We start from the raw sequence: 19,428 nt of genomic DNA, 5'->3' as shown, positions 1-19,428 counted from the left end.
GAGTTGTGTTTATTATGGGATGTCAGAGCAGCCTGCTTATGACTATTATGGGATGTTGGAGAGGGCGGGAGGGGGCAGTATCTCCATAGCAACGTGGTTGCTAAGGGGGCAGGGACTTAGAAAGGGGAAGGCAGTGTGTACTTGCTGCTAGTGTGTGTGAGGGGGAGATGAGCATTATGGTCTGTGGGTTGCGAGGTAACTATGCAGAGTTGAGCGAGGGAGGGGGAAGCGTGCCTAGGATTATTATGGGATGTCTCGTCACCCCCCTGATTTCTTTGTGTATGTGAGGATGTTAGCTTCTGGTCAGTGGTGACGCTGGGGATAGGGGAGAAGAGTGGACGACGTATCCCAAACATTTACACCTTTAAAGAGCTTTTTTTTAATGTATTATTTGTCGTCATAGGTTTTCACCTCCAGCGTTTGACTCGAGGATTCGCGACGGACTGATCATACCGTGGACTATCTACACCTTGGACTGACCTGTAAGTCAATCCCCCCACCCACCATCAAACACTATCGTACCGCCTGCGTTAAAATACATCAAATAATTCGGCGGTTTCCACATTGAAAACTGTAAACAAACAAACAAACAAACTAATGTTATCGCGAACTTATAAGTGTCTTACGTCTGTCACGTCGTTTTGTGAACCGCCATATGGCGTTTGACGGGGGCGTCGCGACCTCCGCGTATTATTCCTTACGAGAAGTTTTAAAGGAGCGAATGCGTGCACAAATGAAGACGGATAAGCGTTTTAACTCAACTCATCCAGCCAGCCGGCTGCCATTTTCCCCGCAGCCGTATCACTGGACTCTGTTTGCTAGCTTTGCTAACTTGATTGACAGCTAAGTTAAGCCTTCTTTAACGAGAAAGTTTACGAAAAATGCCGAAACCACACGATTGCGTTAAACTGGTTTTTAACGCGCTGTAATGTTGTACTCTCGAAATGTCACAATCGCTAATTTGTTATATTTAACGTTTGCACAGTTAGCCTCCCTGTCACTTATCTCTGTCTGTAAACATGGGGTCAGGCTAAAATCTACACCATTTTTACTCTCTATTTTATCAAGAGTCCAGACGTTTCCCGAAGCATTATGTCGGGGAGTGAAGTTGACCGGGAACATTTTGGACCCACGAGAGATGGTAAGAAGACCTAGTTTGTTGTAACTGGATAACTGTGTCCAAAGATGAGCGTGGAACCCCATTAAACAAATCATGGTCATTATAACCCTCCCAAATGAGCCAAAACACGCACATATATTACCTCCTGACACGTCAAAATACCTCTGGACAACGTGAGCAGAGAAAGCTGCTGACATTTCATAACAGTTGTATTTCAACTCTGTGTTTATTTAAGCCACGTGCTACTATTCTCTTATAAATTAAGGAAAATAAATAAAGCAGCAGCTTATAATGCACGTGCAGCTAGCTAACAGCAAAAGTCGGATCACTTCCTGATTCGTCCAGCCGATGAAAACAGCTGCGATTTAACGGAAATTTCATAATTCCCACTTCTGATGTCATGATTCCGAGCTGGTTGTGTTCAAGTGCTTTGTTGTCGGAAAGAGGACACCAGATTCATGCTTGCGTGTTTTCAACCGTACATCCTACTCTATAAATTTTACTAATCAGCTTGATGACTATTCTGGATTATTGGTGAAATACATGCTGTTTTCGCTGTGCATAAAACATGCAGTATGCTTCAAATGGTTATTCATATGTGTAAATATGTACTAATTTAACGAAAAGACCAGGCAATGAATGAATGAAATCATCGGGTATCATGTTGGGAAATTATTTTGATACCCGAGTTCCCGAGATGGGCGGCCCTTAAACTTGAAACATGGTGGATGGGAGAAGGGTTTCAGCTGTGACAGAAATGATTTATTCGTTTTTCCGCAACAGCTTCATTGCCTTGTCTTGTTGTTAAATTAGTACATATTTAACTGTTGCATATATGAATAACCATTTGCTGCATGTTTTATACACTGCGAAAACAGCATGTATTTCACCAATATTCCAGAATAGTCAGCAAGCTGACTAGTAAAACTATACAGTTGAAACTATACGGTTGAAAACTATTACCATATAACATTTTACCAAGACACACGCAAGCAACGAACGCCCTCTGATGTCGCGTTTCTGCGGAGCCCGTCTGGTCACCTGTCTGAGAAAAAAAAAACAAGACCTGCAAAAATCCATGGCCACAGATTTGTAATTCGTTCCCTCAGTTTAAATATCCGTACTCGCAGATTCTAAAACTGAAACTATTCCCACAGTTTACAAAACCGTGCTCTCGGATTAATAAACTTTACCCACGAGTTTACAATCCGTGCTCTCGGTTTGAAATCTGTACCCACAAATTCATAATCTGTGGCCAAACTTTCGCAATCCGTTCGCACAGTTTTGCAAACTGTAGCCTACTCGCGGAATTGAAGCCTCTGTCTGTCAACACAGAACAAGCTCCTACAGGAACATTAACGAATATTGTATACTGTTTTATTTTAGATTATATCATAAATTGTCTTAATGTGTTTACTTTACACACGCATGCGTGGCGCGGATAAAGCACGCATTCATTGCCGCGTTTCACTGGCATAAAGTTGGTTTGACATTAAACGTTCGATATTCGTGAATTTAGGGACCGTCTCTAAAGTTACATAAAGTGTTACATAAAGTTAATACATGTTTCCAACTTCAATGGCATTTAAAGGGAATGACTTATACCCACAAGACTAACTGTACAGTGTTCATGTGTGTCAGATATAATGCACACTTTATAGATTATTTATATATATTATAATAAACCGTTAAATCAAATACAAATATTCCTATGTGTTTCACTGCTATATGGGCTCATACATAAATATACACATTTTAAAGCTCAATAGCATTTAAAGGGAATGACTTCCCTGACTAACTGTAAAGTGTTCATGTGTGTGTCAGATAGAATGCACACCTTTTAGATTATTGATATGTATTAAAATAAACCGTCAAATCACATGCAAACATTCCAATGTGTATAATGGTCTCATACACAAATATACCTTTATTTAAAGCTCAATATACGTATAGGAATATGTGCATATGATTTGATGGTTTATTTTACTACTCAATAATCTAAAAGTTGTGCATAATAGCTGACACACACATGAACACTGTACAGCTAGTTTTGTGGCTATAAATCATTCCCTTTAAATGATTTTGAAGTTGGAAAAAGGTATTTTAATGTGTATGTAACTTTAGAGATGGTCCCTAAATGCACGAATATCGAAAGTTTAATGTCAAACCAACTTTATGCCAGTGAAACGCGACAATGAACGCATGCTTTATATGCGCCACGCGCTCGTGTGTAAACACATTAAGACAATTTATAATATAATCTAAAATAAAACAGTATACAATATTCGTTAATGTTCCTGTAGAAGCTTATTCTGTTGACAGACAGAGGCTTCAATTCCGCGAGTAGGCTACAGCTTGCAAAACTGTGCGAACGGATTGCGAAAGCGTGGCCACAGATTATGAATTTGTGGGTACAGATTTCAAAAACTGAGGGGACGGTTTACAAAACCGAGAGCACGGATTGTAAACTCGTGGGTACAGTTTATGAATCCGAGAGCACAGTTTTGTAAACTGTGGGAACAGTTTTAGAATCTGTAAGTATGGATTTTTAAACTGAGGGAACGAATTACAGAACTGTGGCCACGGATTTGCGGGTCTTGTTTTTTTCCTCCGAGGGGTGACCAGACAGGCTCCGTATGTTTCCCACTGGGAAGTTGGGAAATAATTTTGACACCCGAGTTCCCAAGATGGGTGGGCCTTAAACTTCAAACATGACGGATGGGAGAAGAATTTCAGCTGTAACAGATATGATTTATTAGTTTTGAAGCAACAGCTTCATTTACATATGTGAATAGTCAATTGAAGCATAGCCTACTGTATGTTTTGTACACTTCGAAAATAGCATGTATTTCACTCACCAATATTCCAGAATAGTCAGCAAGCTGACTAGATAGTGTGGTAGAAATATACAGGATGTACGGTCAAAAACTATTACCATATATGATTTTCCCAAGACACACGCAAGCATGAATCTGGCGTCTTCCACTTTTTCCGACAACAAAGCACCTGAACACAACCAGGTCGGAATCATGACTTCACAAGTGGCAACTGACGAGTTTCCGAGAGCACGTGAAGGCAGCATAAAATAAAAGCTAAACCCCTCTGTAACCGACTCTTCAGTAGATATTTGAAAAGCAAAAAATTCCTAGTTTTTCTACTGTTGCGATCATCTCATGCGAGATATTGTTAAAGTGAAATGAAAATTCTGTCATCATTTATTTACCTTCGAGTTGTTATCTGTATACATTTCTTTGTTCTGATGTACCCAGAGAAAGGTATTTGGAAGAATGTTTATCACCAGACAGGTTTTGACATCGACTACCATAGTAGGAAAAATTTGTTTATCTTTTTTTTTCTGTTGAATACAAAAGAACACATTTTGAAGAATGTAGGACAGTAAACAGTTCTGGGGCACTTTTGACTACCATTGTCATTTTTCCTACTATGGTAGTCAATGGGGGGCAAAATCTGTCTGCTTATAAGGATTCGTACAAATACCTTTCTCTGTGTTCATCAGAACAAAGAAATTTATACAGATTTGATACTCAAAGGTGATTAAATGATGACAGAATTTTCATTTTTGTGTGAAGTATCACTTTAAGCATAGCGTGTCAAACCCATTCGTTTTTCTTTCCTCTTCTGGCCGCTGTTTGTGTTGGCGTTGATAGTGCAGCCTATCAGCATATCTCTTATAATAAATGAATGATTTCAAAAGCAAAATGCCTGTGCCCCAGTTCTCACTGCTACTGACATATTCGGATTATAGAAATAATGTATTTAACGTTTACTGAACAATTACAGTAAGTCTTATTAAAGGGATAGTCCACCCAAAAATGAAAATCTTCCTGTCATCACGGAAACGTTGTTCCAAACCTGTATACATTTCTTTGTTCTGATGAACACAAAGAAAATATATTTGGAAAAATGTTAGCAAATGACATTTCTGGGACACCATCGACTACCATAGTAGGAAAAGGGATTGTATCATTTGTTTGGTTCTGTTGAATACAAAATGAGATATTTTGAAGAATTCAGGAAAGCAAACCGTTCTAGGGCACCTTTGACTACCATTTACATTTTTCCTACTATTTTTTTGGGGTGGAGTATCCCTTTAAATATTAGCAAACCTACGTTGATGTGGCATGTTATCTTATAATAATTGGGTCATGTAGATAAATCAGATCTAGTAGCCTATTGGCTCACGTGGAAAGGAAGGCATGACAATGTGCTTTTATTGTGTTATGTATGTTTAATGTTTCATTCTGAGCTTACTAGTTTGTGTTATGGACAGATGAAGATGAACCGATCTCAGAGCCAGAAACACCCAAATCCAAAAAGAAGAAGAAAGCGAAAAAGAGCCGGGAAAGCAGGAGCAGCAAACGACAGAAAGTCCTCCGAGAGGTTAGTGGAGCACCTCTAGGGTCCAGATGGCCCAGGAATTTATGAATTTCACACCCGAGGAATGGAGCTTGAAATTGCTCTCAACCAAAGGCTGTGTTTGGCTTGAGAAATCGCTGCGAATCAGAGCCAGTATGTAAAAAGATGTGCAAATGCAGTCTGTTCACCTCTGCCTTTGTTACCATATTCTTAGATATAGGAGACGAAATATAGCCAGCTTAATTTTTGTGTCTGAATTGATGATTTGCCATTTCTTAGGTGTTTGCTAGAGTTGTTGTCATTTTTCTCTGTTGGTGTAGGAAATTCCTGTCAGCTCTCCTGAAGCCATGGAAGCCATCAGAATGGTAGCAGGGGAGGAGGAGGAGGACAGTAGGATGCGATCCGAGAGCGAAGGAAGTGACTATGCACCCAGCAAGAAGAAGAAAAAGAGATCAAGCTCCTCCAAGGAGAGGAAGAAGGGAGGTTCAGCTGGGGAGAAGGCTGGCTGCTCATCTGGAGGGAAAAGCAAACGTAAAGATCCAGAGCCGGAGGAGGAAGATGATGATGATGACGACGATGACGGGCAGGTGAGGTGCAGCAGATGGGTGGTCTCGACAACCATAGACAAAATGATACAATTGAGATGTTTATTAAAGCTGTGTTTATAATGGAAAATGTATAAATATTTATTATTTTCCTAGTACGTCTTTATATATATATATACTGTATTTCATCTGTGATACTATATTCACCTTTCACAGGAGCCCAAGTCTTCCTCTCAGCTATTAGCAGATTGGGGAATGAAAGACATTGACTACACCTTCACGCAGGAGGACTACACTTCTCTCACCAATTACAAAGCTTTCAGCCAGTTTGTCAGGTAGGGCAGTGCAGCTTCTTTGTCATTTTGTCCCATTTCTGTTATATCCTCATGTAAATTTTTTAAAGATTTTCTTGTGGCTCATCTAAAATGGGTCTGTATCTTTCCATCTCTCCCTCAGGCCTCTTATAGCTGCTAAGAACCCTAAGATTCCCGTATCAAAGATGATGATGGTTTTGGGAGCAAAATGGAGGGAGTTCAGCACTAATAATCCCATGCGAGGCTCGGCAAGCGCCAATGCCGCCCTTGCAGCTGCCAACGTAGCTGCTGCGGTGGAGAGTATGGTGACAAGAGTGGATGGAGGAGGGGCTGCACCGATGGCCCCGCCCACACCAATAGCAGCTCCTGCTGCACCGCCTCCTCCACCCGCGCCCCCAGCAGTCCCCCTGCGGAAAGCCAAGACCAAAGAAGGCAAAGGTTAGAGGAGAAAGAGACTTTGGAAGGGAATTAAAAAGACAGGGTGAATGAGTTATAGCAGAAATAACAAGAAATAACAATATTTTAAATTTGTTTAAAGGTATATTTAGCCAAAAAAAGACAATTCTGACATCATTTGCTCAGGGTCATGTAATTTCAAGCTCATATGATTTCTTTGTTTGTAGACAACAAAAGGAATGTTATCTGTCATGTATATTTTTACTCTAGGTCCAAATGCACGTAGGAAATCCAAGCCCACCCCAAAGCCCCAGGACAAGAAGTCTAAAGCCAAGAAAGTGGCCCCACTCAAGATTAAACTGGGCAACTTCAAGAGAAAGCGTTCCTCTGTAAGAAACCATTCTTTATATGCATGCATGTGTTTACTTCTGTAGGGCACAGCAGATATGGAGGATGAGGAGTGCCACTTAAACAAAAATATATTATATAAAATAATTCATCAATTTAATAATTCCAATATAGAAATATAAACACATCACTTTTTAAACAGACAAATTAGAAGACTAAAATAAATATGTATTTTTGTTATTTTATTTATTTATGTATGTATATACAGTATGTATATATATATATATATATATATATATATATGGTACAAACCGTACCATGGGTCCTATGGTGTGACAGCAAAAATGTAGTAAACAAACTGTTAATAACAGTAATAATAATCATTTTATATTTATAGTATAAAACAGTGTAAAAATTGTGTTATGTCACACTATAGGACACATGTACAGTGTATTTGTCAACTACCCATATACTGTATATATTTAAATAGAGTTTAAATAAATGTTAATTTAAAAATCATTCTCCATGAGCGCAAACCATTAGTTCCGTATGTAATTTATGTCTAATGGCACTGAACCTTGTTTTGTACCGCTGGTTTTTTCTCTCAGAGCGGTGAGGATGATGATGGTGAGAGTGACTTTGACAGTTTTTCTGTCAGTGATGGTTCCAACAGTCGAGCCAGTCGCTCCAAGAGTAAGAAATCCAAAAGCTCTAAGAAAAAGAAGAAAGGTGAGTTGCTATCTATCTATCCATCTATCCATCCATCCATCCCTCCTTCCCTCCCTCCCTCCCTATTTTGAAAGCATAAACCACATTTTTAATGTGTTAGCATAAGGCTGGTGTGATAAAATCACATCAAGCTTATCTGGCCATATTTGTAATCCAGTTACACTTAGGCAAACTGTTTAAACAATTTAAACCCAGCACACCTGAGAATTACTTCTGTAGTGTATAACCTAAAGTGATGCCAAAGTGGCGCTTTGAAATGAGGATTTAGACAACTTTACAGTTGATCAAATACTAATACTGTTTATTGAATATTTCATGTAATTACATTTCTGCTTTAAAAGCTTCTGTATGTCATTCTTCTTCTCTCATCTCCCTCTCGTAGTGGATGAGGATGCTGATGGTTACGAGACAGATCATCAGGACTACTGTGAGGTGTGTCAGCAAGGAGGTGAGATCATTCTGTGTGACACCTGTCCACGAGCCTATCACATGGTATGTCTAGACCCAGACATGGAGAGAGCCCCTGAGGGCACATGGAGCTGCCCACACTGCGTACGTACCCCACCAGTTTAAAAAACACCTTATGTTATCACAACGTTGGTGTTCACAATGAAAGATCTGTCCTTTCTCTGAGCGTGTGTGCGCTCTATGAATGAAACTTGCATTGAAATTTAATGACTGAAGTTTCTGGTGTTCATGCATTATTTATGTCTCTCGTTCAGGAGAAGGAGGGCATTCAATGGGAGGCTCGTGAGGAGAGCTCGGAAGGGGAGGAGGAGAATGATGACGGCAGAAGGGATGAAGAAGAGGTCGAAGAGGAGGACGATCATCATATGGAGTTTTGTCGGGTGTGTAAGGATGGAGGCGAGCTGCTGTGCTGCGACACCTGCCCCTCGTCCTACCATTTACACTGTCTTAACCCGCCCTTTCCAGACATACCCAATGGAGAGTGGATCTGTCCTCGATGCCTGGTGAGAGCGAGGAGAAATATTTTTGGTTTACTTCAAAGAGCTGTATAACACACTCTCGTTATTAATTGTCTTCTCAGAGTGCTCCACTAAAAGGCAAAGTACAGAAAGTTCTCACCTGGCGCTGGGGTGAAGCCCCTCCCCCTATGCCTGTGCCCCGCCCTGCAGACCTCCCAGCCAATGCTCCCGATCCTCCTCCTATGATTGGACGAAAGGAGAGGGAGTTCTTTGTGAAGTGGTGCAACATGTCTTACTGGCACTGTTCCTGGGTCCAAGAACTACAGGTATTGCAAATAAAAGATTTTTAAGCCAAGAATGTCACTTGGAATGAATGTTAGTGGTTAAATGATATGGATGACATCACAATGTAAAGGCACTAAATTTCATTTACATCAAATTTAACAATTGTACAAATATCAACTATTGGCCAATTTATTAGCATTTCCAATATATTGGTGGGCCACTACTAGCGTTTTTGAGTCGTCCAATCAGAGCTGCTATTTTCCTCTTTTTAGCTGGAGCTGAACTGTCAGGTAATGTTCCGCAACTACCAGCGAAAGACTGATATGGAAGAGCCCCCCAATCTAGAACTTGGTGCCGAGGGAGACGAAGATAAGAGCACAAAGAGGAAGAATAAAGATCCTGTCTACGCCCGCATGGAGGATCAGTTTGGACGATATGGAGTGAAGCTGGAGTGGCTCCTCATCCACCGAATCTTAAACCACAGGTGAGAGTCATCAGATGGTGAAGCCTCTGGGCTCTGATGATACCATCTGCTTAAAATGTTATGCTCTCTTTAATTCTCTCTTTCAGCGTGGATAAGAAGAATAACGTTCACTACCTCGTCAAATGGAGGGATTTGCCGTACGATCAGTCTTGCTGGGAGTCTGAGGACATGGACATACCTGACTACGAGACTTATAAACAGCAATACTGGAACCACAGGTACCTAACTTTGCAGAACCTCATGCACGCAGATATGTGATGATGCTGAATAGTTTGATCAGCGTATCTTTCCTCTTTTCTCTGTGTAAGGGAACTTATGCTTGGAGACGAAGGCAGACCAGGTAAAAAGATGAAGAAGGTGAAAGTGAAGAGGGTGGATAGACCTCCTGCTAATCCTGTGGTGGATGTGAGTAGCAGCACAACTACACTTGCACGCCTTTTTTAGGTTCCTCTTGTTGTTAATGATGATCTAATATTCCTCTCCCGCTCTGTTTTATCAGCCCACCATAAAATTCGACAGGCAGCCGGAGTATCTGGACGCTACAGGCGGCACGCTTCACCCGTACCAGCTGGAAGGGCTGAACTGGTTGCGTTTCTCGTGGGCTCAGGGCACAGACACCATCTTGGCTGATGAGATGGGTCTCGGAAAGACCGTTCAGACCGCCGTCTTTCTCTACTCGCTTTACAAAGAGGTTTTTGAGTTTGTTATGACCTACAGCACATGAACTGTTCATTTGCCACAGTACAATGTGTAAACCATTTACTGCGCGTTTCTTTTAGGGTCACTCGAAGGGGCCGTTCCTGGTGAGTGCCCCGCTGTCCACCATCATTAACTGGGAGAGGGAGTTTGAGATGTGGGCTCCCGACATCTATGTGGTCACTTACGTGGGTGATAAAGACAGCAGAGCTGTCATACGGGAAAACGAATTCTCCTTTGAGGACAACGCCATCCGCGGCGGGAAGAAAGCCTCCAAAATGAAAGTAAGAGACGGGAAATGCTTGAAACGAAATGTTACATTTTAGGCATGTTATCGTTAGAAAAGCAGTTTTGATGATGATGTGCCCTTGTCTTATCGGTCTGTGTGGTCTGAAATTTTTCCTTGCGTTTACAGAAAGAGGCTTCTGTGAAGTTCCACGTGCTGTTAACATCTTACGAGCTGATTACGATCGATCAAGCCATCCTGGGTTCCATTGACTGGGCATGTCTAGTTGTGGATGAAGCCCACAGACTGAAAAACAACCAGTCAAAGGTAAGCTATGTTCCGCAGCAGAAATGTAATACTAGGAATGGGTGATGAAACTTTAACAGTACGTCACATGGAAACACCCTCCACGAAACATATTTTACAGGCCAGTCATGGATGCAAAATGAACACGGTCTCTTGTTTTTCCTCAGTTCTTTCGTGTGTTGAATAACTACCCGCTCCAGCACAAGCTGCTGTTGACAGGCACTCCTTTACAGAACAACCTGGAGGAGCTCTTCCATCTTCTCAACTTCCTCACGCCCGAGAGATTTAAGTGAGTGTGTGTGTGTTTTCTGGATAAATGTGTGTGAAGAGCATGTTTGCGTTCTCGAAGAAGGTCAGATCATCAGTACTTGCCGTGTGTGCGTTTCAGTAACCTGGAAGGCTTCTTGGAGGAGTTTGCTGACATAGCTAAAGAGGACCAGATTAAGAAACTGCACGACATGTTGGGTCCACACATGCTCAGACGACTCAAAGCTGACGTCTTTAAACACATGCCCTCCAAGACCGAGCTCATTGTGAGAGTGGAGCTCAGCTCAATGCAGAAGTACGAGATGAATTCAGATTCATTAAATGTCCTCGTTCTGTTGATCTCTGTAGTTATTTACTACTTTTTTTCTTATTTCTAATTTCTTATCAAACTCAAACAGTTATCTAACAGTTTGCTTGATAATGTCCCTGTACTACGTTTAAAGGAGTAGTTCACCCCAAAATAAAATTGATGTCATCATTTATTCACCCTCATGTTCTTTAAGACTCTTTCTTCTGTGGAACACAAAAGAAGATATTTTGAGAAATATCTTAGTGGTTTTGTGTCCGTACAATGAAAGTCAATTTGGGCTAATGTTGTTCGTTTACCAACTTTCTTCAAAATACTGTGTTCTGCAGAAGAAAGAAAGTCAAACAGGTTTGGAATGGCATGATGAAAAAAAATCATTTTCGATGAATGATCCCTTTAAATGTAATGAAGAAAAGCCTACCGGTATTGAAGGCCTGAATATTAATTCAATGTTTATTGTGCTGCAACAGGAAGTACTACAAGTACATCCTGACACGCAACTTTGAAGCTTTGAACACTCGTGGTGGCGGAAACCAGGTGTCTCTGCTCAATGTGGTTATGGACCTGAAGAAGTGCTGTAACCACCCCTACCTCTTCCCTACAGCTGCTAATGTAGGATGTCACTCGCATACTCTCCTCCATAGTACCATTTTACGTTAGCAATGAGAGGAAACATTAAAAATGAAAATTGTTTGGTTGGTTTGTACAGGAAGCTCCTAAGATGCCCAATGGCATGTATGATGGCGGTGCCCTCACAAAGTCTTCTGGGAAGCTGTTTCTTCTGTGTAAGATGCTGAAGAAACTAAAGGAGGGTGGACATAGAGTGCTTATATTCTCACAGGTACAGACGCATTCTAGAAACAAACACAGAACACAAATACTAATGAAAACACATTTTAGTATTCTGTATCTTATATAAATGGACTTGTTTCTTCATGCTTGGTTGTAGATGACAAAGATGTTGGACTTACTGGAAGATTTCCTGGAAAACGAGGGATACAAGTATGAGAGGATAGACGGAGGCGTGACTGGAGGGATGAGACAGGAAGCCATCGATCGGTTTAATGGTGAGGAAAGATGCCACCCATTTCGGTTTTTATTTCAGATTACTGTTAAAGGAACAGTTCACCTATTAATGGTGACCCAGAAAATTGTGTTCTTCTAAACCGGCATTACTTTATTTCTGCTGTTTAACGCAACATATAATATTTTAAAGATAATCTCTTTCTCTTATCTTACCTAATATACCAAATGTATTTTCTTACCATAGCTCCTGGGGCTCCACAGTTTGTTTTCCTCCTGTCCACCAGAGCAGGTGGTTTGGGCATCAATTTGGCAACCGCTGACACCGTCATCATCTATGACTCTGACTGGAACCCACACAACGATATTCAGGTAGAGATGTCATGAAATGCCCAACACATCGGCGGTCTCTCTAAAAAGCACTTTCCACCATTACGTCGAAATGTTTCTTGTATGATTAATTGTGCCGTTTTGTGTCACGTCTATGCGCATATCAAGATTTGATTTGCCTTGCTGAAACTGCATGTTTCTTGTAATATCGTTCTTAGGCATTTAGCAGAGCGCATCGTATCGGTCAGAATAGGAAGGTGATGATCTATCGGTTTGTCACAAAAGCATCTGTGGAGGAGAGAATCACGCAGGTAAGAAGTCATCTTCCTTCCTTCATACTACAAACAATGCACATCAAAGACAAGATGAAGGAATGGCACTATAAAATGACAAATACAGAATTGATCTATATAGTAAAGCAGTCAACAAACAAAAAGTATGTCTGGCAAAGTCATTAATCAAACTCTCTTTCCTGTGATTCACAGGTGGCAAAGAAGAAGATGATGTTGACCCACCTGGTGGTGCGGCCCGGTTTGGGCTCCAAGGCTGGATCCATGTCCAAACAGGAATTGGACGACATCTTGAAGTTTGGCACGGAGCAGCTTTTTAAAGATGAGATCGGAGAAGGTAAAGGTATATTTTGACAGCGAAGAAGTTTTCTCAGATGAAGAAAGTGTTAAAAAGTGATAAAAGTCTTGAAAATAGTCTTTTTTTTCTTCTATACAAGCCACAACCACAGGACGACAACAGCGTATGTTATCAATTACTTGGTTTCTACTTCTGCAATTTTTTCCATCAGTCAAGTCTCAAAACCTAAATCATTCTTGTTGAACCTGGCCGAGCATACAAACATTTACTTTCTTTCCGTCTCATCCAGGCGACAATAAAGAAGAGGACAGCTGTGTGATCCACTATGATGACAAAGCAATCGATCGATTGTTGGACCGGAACCAAGATGCAACGGATGACACAGAGCTGCAGAGCATGAATGAATATCTCAGCTCCTTTAAAGTGGCTCAGTATGTGGTGAAAGATGAAGATGAGGAGGTGAGCCGGTGACTTGTTTGAATGTGATGTCACCTGTATAGTTTTTCACAGCACAGTGGTGTGTCTCTCAGGAGGAGGATGTGGATAGGGAGATCATAAAGCAGGAGGAGAGCGTCGATCCGGATTACTGGGAGAAACTATTGCGGCATCATTATGAGCAGCAGCAGGAGGATCTGGCGCGTCACCTGGGCAAAGGCAAACGCCCGCGCAAACCCGTCAACTACAACGACTGCTCACAGGAGGACAGAGGTAGTAGACGGGGTACAGACGCACTTTTAAAGCTTTCCTTTGTCGCCCTTTACCTGTGTGTGTGTGCGCATGTGGTGATACATGCGTTTCCGTGTTGTGGAATGTCTGGTTACGAAATGTGAGGAGAACGAATGTGACCATCTTTGTTAAACATGATCCCATTCAGTGGTTTTAATGAACGATTTATACAGAATTTTGCTTGAGAGTTTTGTAAATGAGGTTAAAAAAGAATATTACGTGTTTCAAATAATGCAACTCACATCTGAGTGGAGTTCATATTGAATGTTTAGGTGTTTGGAAGGTGTCTGCATGAATTCAGTCGTGTTTTGTCTCCTCCAATCAAATATTTGTATTGTTAAGTGGACTAAACCACTCGCTGGCTATTTGTGTTAGGAGATTGGCAGGATGATCAGTCTGATAACCAGTCGGATTACTCGGTGGCTTCGGAAGAGAATGATGAGGACTTTGATGAACGGTCCGAAGGTGAGATACACTACATATATGCAATGTTAACGTTAAATCGTCTATTTATATGAGAAATGATTATACAGTTGCTTATTTGTATTGACACGGGTGTTTCTCTTGTTAGCTAACTCACGAAGGCCCAGTCGCAAAGGCTTGAGAAACGATAAAGACAAACCACTGCCGCCCTTGCTGGCCAGAGTTGGAGGCAACATTGAGGTTCAACTCAAACTACCTCACAACGTTTTTCACTATTTACTCCCTCCATGTAGTACAAAAATCCTTAAGACGTCTTTCTCCTCATTAGGTGTTGGGTTTCAATGCCCGTCAGAGGAAGGCTTTCCTGAATGCAGTGATGCGTTATGGGATGCCGCCACAGGATGCCTTCACCACCCAATGGCTCGTTCGAGACCTGCGGGGCAAGTCGGAGAAAGAGTTTAAGTAAGTCTTGAAGTGTTTGTGTGTGTGTATATCTGCATTAGATGAACTTGTGGTTTTAATGCATTGACTGTCTTTCTCAGGGCATATGTGTCCCTGTTTATGCGTCACCTGTGTGAGCCGGGTGCCGACGGGGCAGAAACCTTCGCCGACGGTGTGCCACGGGAAGGCCTGTCACGACAACACGTTCTCACGCGCATAGGTGTGATGTCACTGATTCGCAAGAAGGTGAGCGATGCTTTATATAGATTTCTGTTGTGATTGCGCCCTTTCTGACTGTTCTAAGCTATGATTGGCTGTTTGGAACAGGTGCAAGAATTTGAGCATGTCAACGGTCAGTGGTCAATGCCCTGGATGAAAGAACTGGAGGAAAACAAGAGAGCGGCAGCCATCGCGGCGGGAGAAGATCCAAAAACGCCCTCTTCTGGAACTCCTGCTGATACTCAGCCCAACACACCAGCACCAGGTAACCAGATGCTCAGAACTTCATATGAACAGAATAGTTCATGAACCAACTTGCAGTTTGCTTGAACCTAAAGTGACTTAAAGGTCCAGCTTATTCTAGGTAATAAATTATAACGTGTTTATACACCTCTAAAGACATAGTTATGTATATTATATTGCATTTATGTCAGTAGATCCACTTTAATATCACACATTGCACCTTTAAAGTATATGTAGAGAATGTGTTCTTATTTCACATGATTAAATATGAATACAAATGTGTATTGGAACAAATCATTTATTTAGTTTTAATCAGATTCTCATTTATACAAACAGAAGATCTTTCCAAGAGTGACGACACAGTCAAAGAGCTGGAGGAGAAAACAGAAGGAGACAGAGAGAGGGAAATGAAAGGCTCCAGACCGGAGGATGAGGTACAGTACTGGTTATTTACAGCCTCACTCTTTCACTTCACTTTCTTGTTTCTCTTCTCTGTGTTTAAAGTTCTTCGGTAAACACCTGCTTTACTTTTTCTGTCTTCCTGTCTCACTCTCGATCTCTGCCTTTCTCATAGATCATTGAGATTCCTGATGAAGGTGAGAAATCCCCCAGTCCACCAAAGAAAGAGGAGAAAACGGAGGCCGTATCTCCATCGAGGGATAAGGACGGAGGGAGCAGAGAGGGAGACACAGAGAAAGATGAAAGTTCAGAGGCCACAAGCAGCACGGACAAAACCAAAGGTGAGCGAATTCAATGAGAACAAGCTCTCATTTCTGTCTTGTTTTTATGACTGGTATGTTGACTTCCACTTCAGCAGTTGAATGTACAAATTTGATCGATGTTTTTATCGAAGACGTCTGGTTAAGCGATTGGCTCATGCAGACTTTTTTTTTCAGACGAATCTTCTGATGAGAAAATGGACACCAGCTCAGCTGGAGAAGAGAAGAAAGGTACAATACACCCAGATTTATGTCATACTAGAACCTAGCCCAGTTTCATTCTGTGAATCTTATTCCTCATCCTTTTCTCAGAGCTGAAAGAGGAGAAGGATGGAGTGAAATCGGAAGAATCCGCTAAGCTGCAAAATGGAGACAATGCCAAAGAGACGAGCGGAGGAGGGGATGGAGTCAGTGAAGAGAAGAAGAAAGCAGTGAAGCAGAGGTTCATGTTTAACATCGCAGATGGAGGTTTCACAGGTACACTGGGAATTTACTGTGTGTGTGTGTGTGTGTGTGTGTGTGCGCGCGCACGTTCGTGTATGAATCAATGAATTCTCTGTTTGTCTCTCCAGAGCTTCACTCGCTCTGGCAGAATGAAGAGCGAGCTGCCACGGTCACCAAGAAAACGTATGAGATCTGGCATCGTCGCCATGACTACTGGCTGCTGGCCGGTATCATACAGTATCCTAAACAGTTACAGTTATAAAACTGATTGTTATGGGACGTTCGGGATCTTGAGTCTATTTGAAGTCATTTAATGCTTCAGTCTCAATCAAACCTCTGAGACCTGGAGCTCCTACATATGCTTTGCAATTATTCACTTTTTGTGTTTGTAGTTTTTAAAGACATATATACACTGGCGCGATTTATATTGTTTTCGAAACTTGAAATTTAGATAATTGTATGCCTTTGGGTGAGGTTTTGTGTCAAGCCGTTTGTGTAAACTTTTGCCTTCCAGTGTACAATCTAAACCACTGGTTCTCAAACTTTTTCGTTGTAAGGCCCCCTTTGTGTTAAGTGCCACAGCCCCCAGTTTGAGAACCACTGATCTAAACTGCTATAGGATAATATTAGTTTTGGGTATTTATTTTGTGGACGAACATTCGAAGCTGTTTATGTTATGCCCTTCACCTCTACGACCAGCCACGGCTACGCTCGCTGGCAAGATGTGCAAAATGACCCGAGGTTCGCCATCCTCAACGAACCCTTTAAAGGAGAGATGAGCCGCGGAAACTTCCTCGAGATTAAAAACAAGTTTCTTGCTCGAAGGTTTAAGGTTAGAGACAACCTTAATAGCATATTTAATACTTATTTTGTAGCATCTTTGGTACAATAAAATGAAGTAAGTCAAAACAGCAAATCAAGGGTAAATTAAATAAATGCACAAATGATGAAGAATTTCAATTCTATAAAACATTTCATACAATGGGGGTGGAGTGTGTATACAAAATACACCATTTATGTCTGTCTGTGTGCAGCTGTTGGAACAGGCTCTGGTGATCGAGGAGCAGCTCAGACGCGCTGCATATCTGAACATGACCGAGGACCCATCTCACCCCTCCATGGCGCTCAACACACGCTTCAGTGAGGTGGAGTGTCTGGCGGAGTCACACCAACACCTCAGCAAAGAATCAATGTCAGGAAACAAGCCCGCTAATGCAGTACTGCACAAAGGTACACAAAGCTTCCTGCTTTAAACATTTCAGAATCACGGCACTGCACATTTGTGTCCTAAATGACGTAATGTGCATAGTGCGTAGCTTATGGTAGAATGGTCTCGAATGCATACTGTAACAGCGTGAGTCAATGAAAATCAATTTGTACCTTGTGATCTCAGTGTTATCTGGTTTGCCCAACATGACCGGTTTTGACACCATCAGACTGAGCAAAATGGAAGATTGGCTGTGTTTTGGGTCCACAAGACTAAATTTGCAACCACTGTGCTAAAGTACACAAAAAGTAACTGAATGTAGATTGTTAACTATAACACCCCAAAGAAGCGTGTTTTTAACACATCACTGCTCAAAGTCACACAATGCAATGTTTTGCACACCACATGTGGCCGTACTATTATAGCCTGTATTTGAAGTAGTGATCTGTGGAGGGACAGACGATTAAATTTTCTTATTTCAAATCCTTAATAATAGTTTTTCTACACATGAAATGATTTTATCACTGGTTTGTCAGTTCTGAAACAACTGGAGGAGCTGCTCAGCGACATGAAGGCCGACGTCACGCGTCTCCCGGCAACCATCGCTCGGATACCGCCTGTCGCTGTGAGGCTACAGATGTCTGAGAGAAGCATTCTTAGCCGGCTTGCCAGCCGAGTGCCGGAGGTCACACAGATGCAGGTGCCACGTTGATGTCCTCCGGATGAAATATTCACCCCTACCTCCCATTACTTCAGTCATGATGAGGAATCACATGACATATTCACATACAGCACACATGCAGACATACACCTGGGTCAGGTGATCAAATGCTTTGTGTATATATATATATATATAAAAACAAGGTCAAGCTTCTCCATCAGTTGGGGAGTGGAGTGGTCTCTAGCTAGCACATTGTGGCTCCCTTACATTTCCTGTAAACTCCTATAAATGTAGAGTCATTCCATCTCTTCCAGTAGGAATCATTGGGCACACACACCTGATGACCTTAGAGGTCATTTCGAGCCTGTTGAAGTACACCGAACTTGGATCATTCGCTAATCCATTTCAGGTTTTTCAGGTCACTTTTAAACTTGTAGTCTAAACAGGGCAGGGTTAAAACATCGGTGTGGATTCTGCCTTGAATGGATCGGAGTGAAAGCTTTGAGAGATTTTTGCAGTGGAAACCCTTTCCTCCTCAGGTGTGCATTATGTTGTCACTCACACTAGTTGAATCCATGTGTGAGCTCGCAAATGCGATGCGGTTTTCATCTCGCCTGCACTGTAAGTACAGTCATCTGTTTTACAAGGATAAAAGGTTTTCGCAGATGTCAACACATACCAACTCTTATGATAAGACCATCAAACGACCTTTCATTCCTGTAGATGTAAAGAAATGTATAAAAATGTCCCATCATGAAAACTGTTAAAAGTCATTCTGTTCCATGTTCAACATTGTTTCTGAATTAATTTTGTGTTTTCAAAGCATGCATTCTCAGACCTGACTCCTGAATGATGTAATATGAAGTTCCCGAAGACAGCTTTTCTTTATAATTTAATGTCTAATTTTACACTTTTAAGAGTTTTGAATATCTCACTTTGTAATGATCATCGTTACCCTGTTGTTGTTATGTCTTTCCTTTCAGTTATTCAGACCTGCAATAAAAAGGTAACAAATTGTGATGTGGAGTTTGTTTATTTAGACAGCTATGAAGTTGGTTCTCTGGTAAAAAAAATAGCT

General features: G+C 41.5%; 1 protein-coding gene across 8 annotated transcripts; it reads left to right on the top strand.

Annotated features, from left to right (window-relative positions):
- The first annotated feature begins 148 nt into the window (after positions 1-148).
- On the top strand, positions 149-19,370 carry chd4b (chromodomain helicase DNA binding protein 4b). Of its 8 annotated transcripts, none has more exons than XM_057340702.1 (42): positions 149-195; positions 404-482; positions 1,069-1,141; positions 5,412-5,521; positions 5,818-6,084; positions 6,259-6,377; positions 6,499-6,794; positions 7,023-7,141; positions 7,709-7,829; positions 8,212-8,381; positions 8,552-8,800; positions 8,878-9,081; positions 9,313-9,524; positions 9,611-9,742; positions 9,833-9,929; positions 10,024-10,215; positions 10,304-10,504; positions 10,636-10,773; positions 10,920-11,041; positions 11,141-11,314; positions 11,797-11,938; positions 12,036-12,167; positions 12,276-12,393; positions 12,597-12,721; positions 12,898-12,990; positions 13,165-13,312; positions 13,407-13,430; positions 13,557-13,726; positions 13,798-13,987; positions 14,369-14,458; positions 14,565-14,656; positions 14,745-14,878; positions 14,959-15,103; positions 15,185-15,341; positions 15,656-15,753; positions 15,894-16,059; positions 16,216-16,269; positions 16,351-16,515; positions 16,611-16,719; positions 17,182-17,314; positions 17,517-17,712; positions 18,226-19,370. In XM_057340702.1, the coding sequence occupies exons 3-42, from the start codon at positions 1,093-1,095 to the stop codon at positions 18,399-18,401; spliced, it is 5,829 nt and encodes a 1,942-aa protein (XP_057196685.1). In that variant the 5' UTR covers positions 149-195; positions 404-482; positions 1,069-1,092; the 3' UTR covers positions 18,402-19,370. The 8 variants fall into 8 exon arrangements, with proteins under 8 accessions (XP_057196685.1, XP_057196684.1, XP_057196687.1 ...); XM_057340701.1 differs by having other exon boundaries at positions 168-302; XM_057340704.1 differs by having other exon boundaries at positions 176-482; positions 13,798-13,975.
- Positions 19,371-19,428: the final 58 nt, after the last annotated feature.

This window comes from Triplophysa rosa, linkage group LG8 (assembly GCF_024868665.1).
Source record: "Triplophysa rosa linkage group LG8, Trosa_1v2, whole genome shotgun sequence".
Classification (NCBI taxonomy): domain Eukaryota; kingdom Metazoa; phylum Chordata; class Actinopteri; order Cypriniformes; family Nemacheilidae; genus Triplophysa; species Triplophysa rosa.
This window is presented reverse-complemented; position numbering and strand designations above follow the sequence as displayed.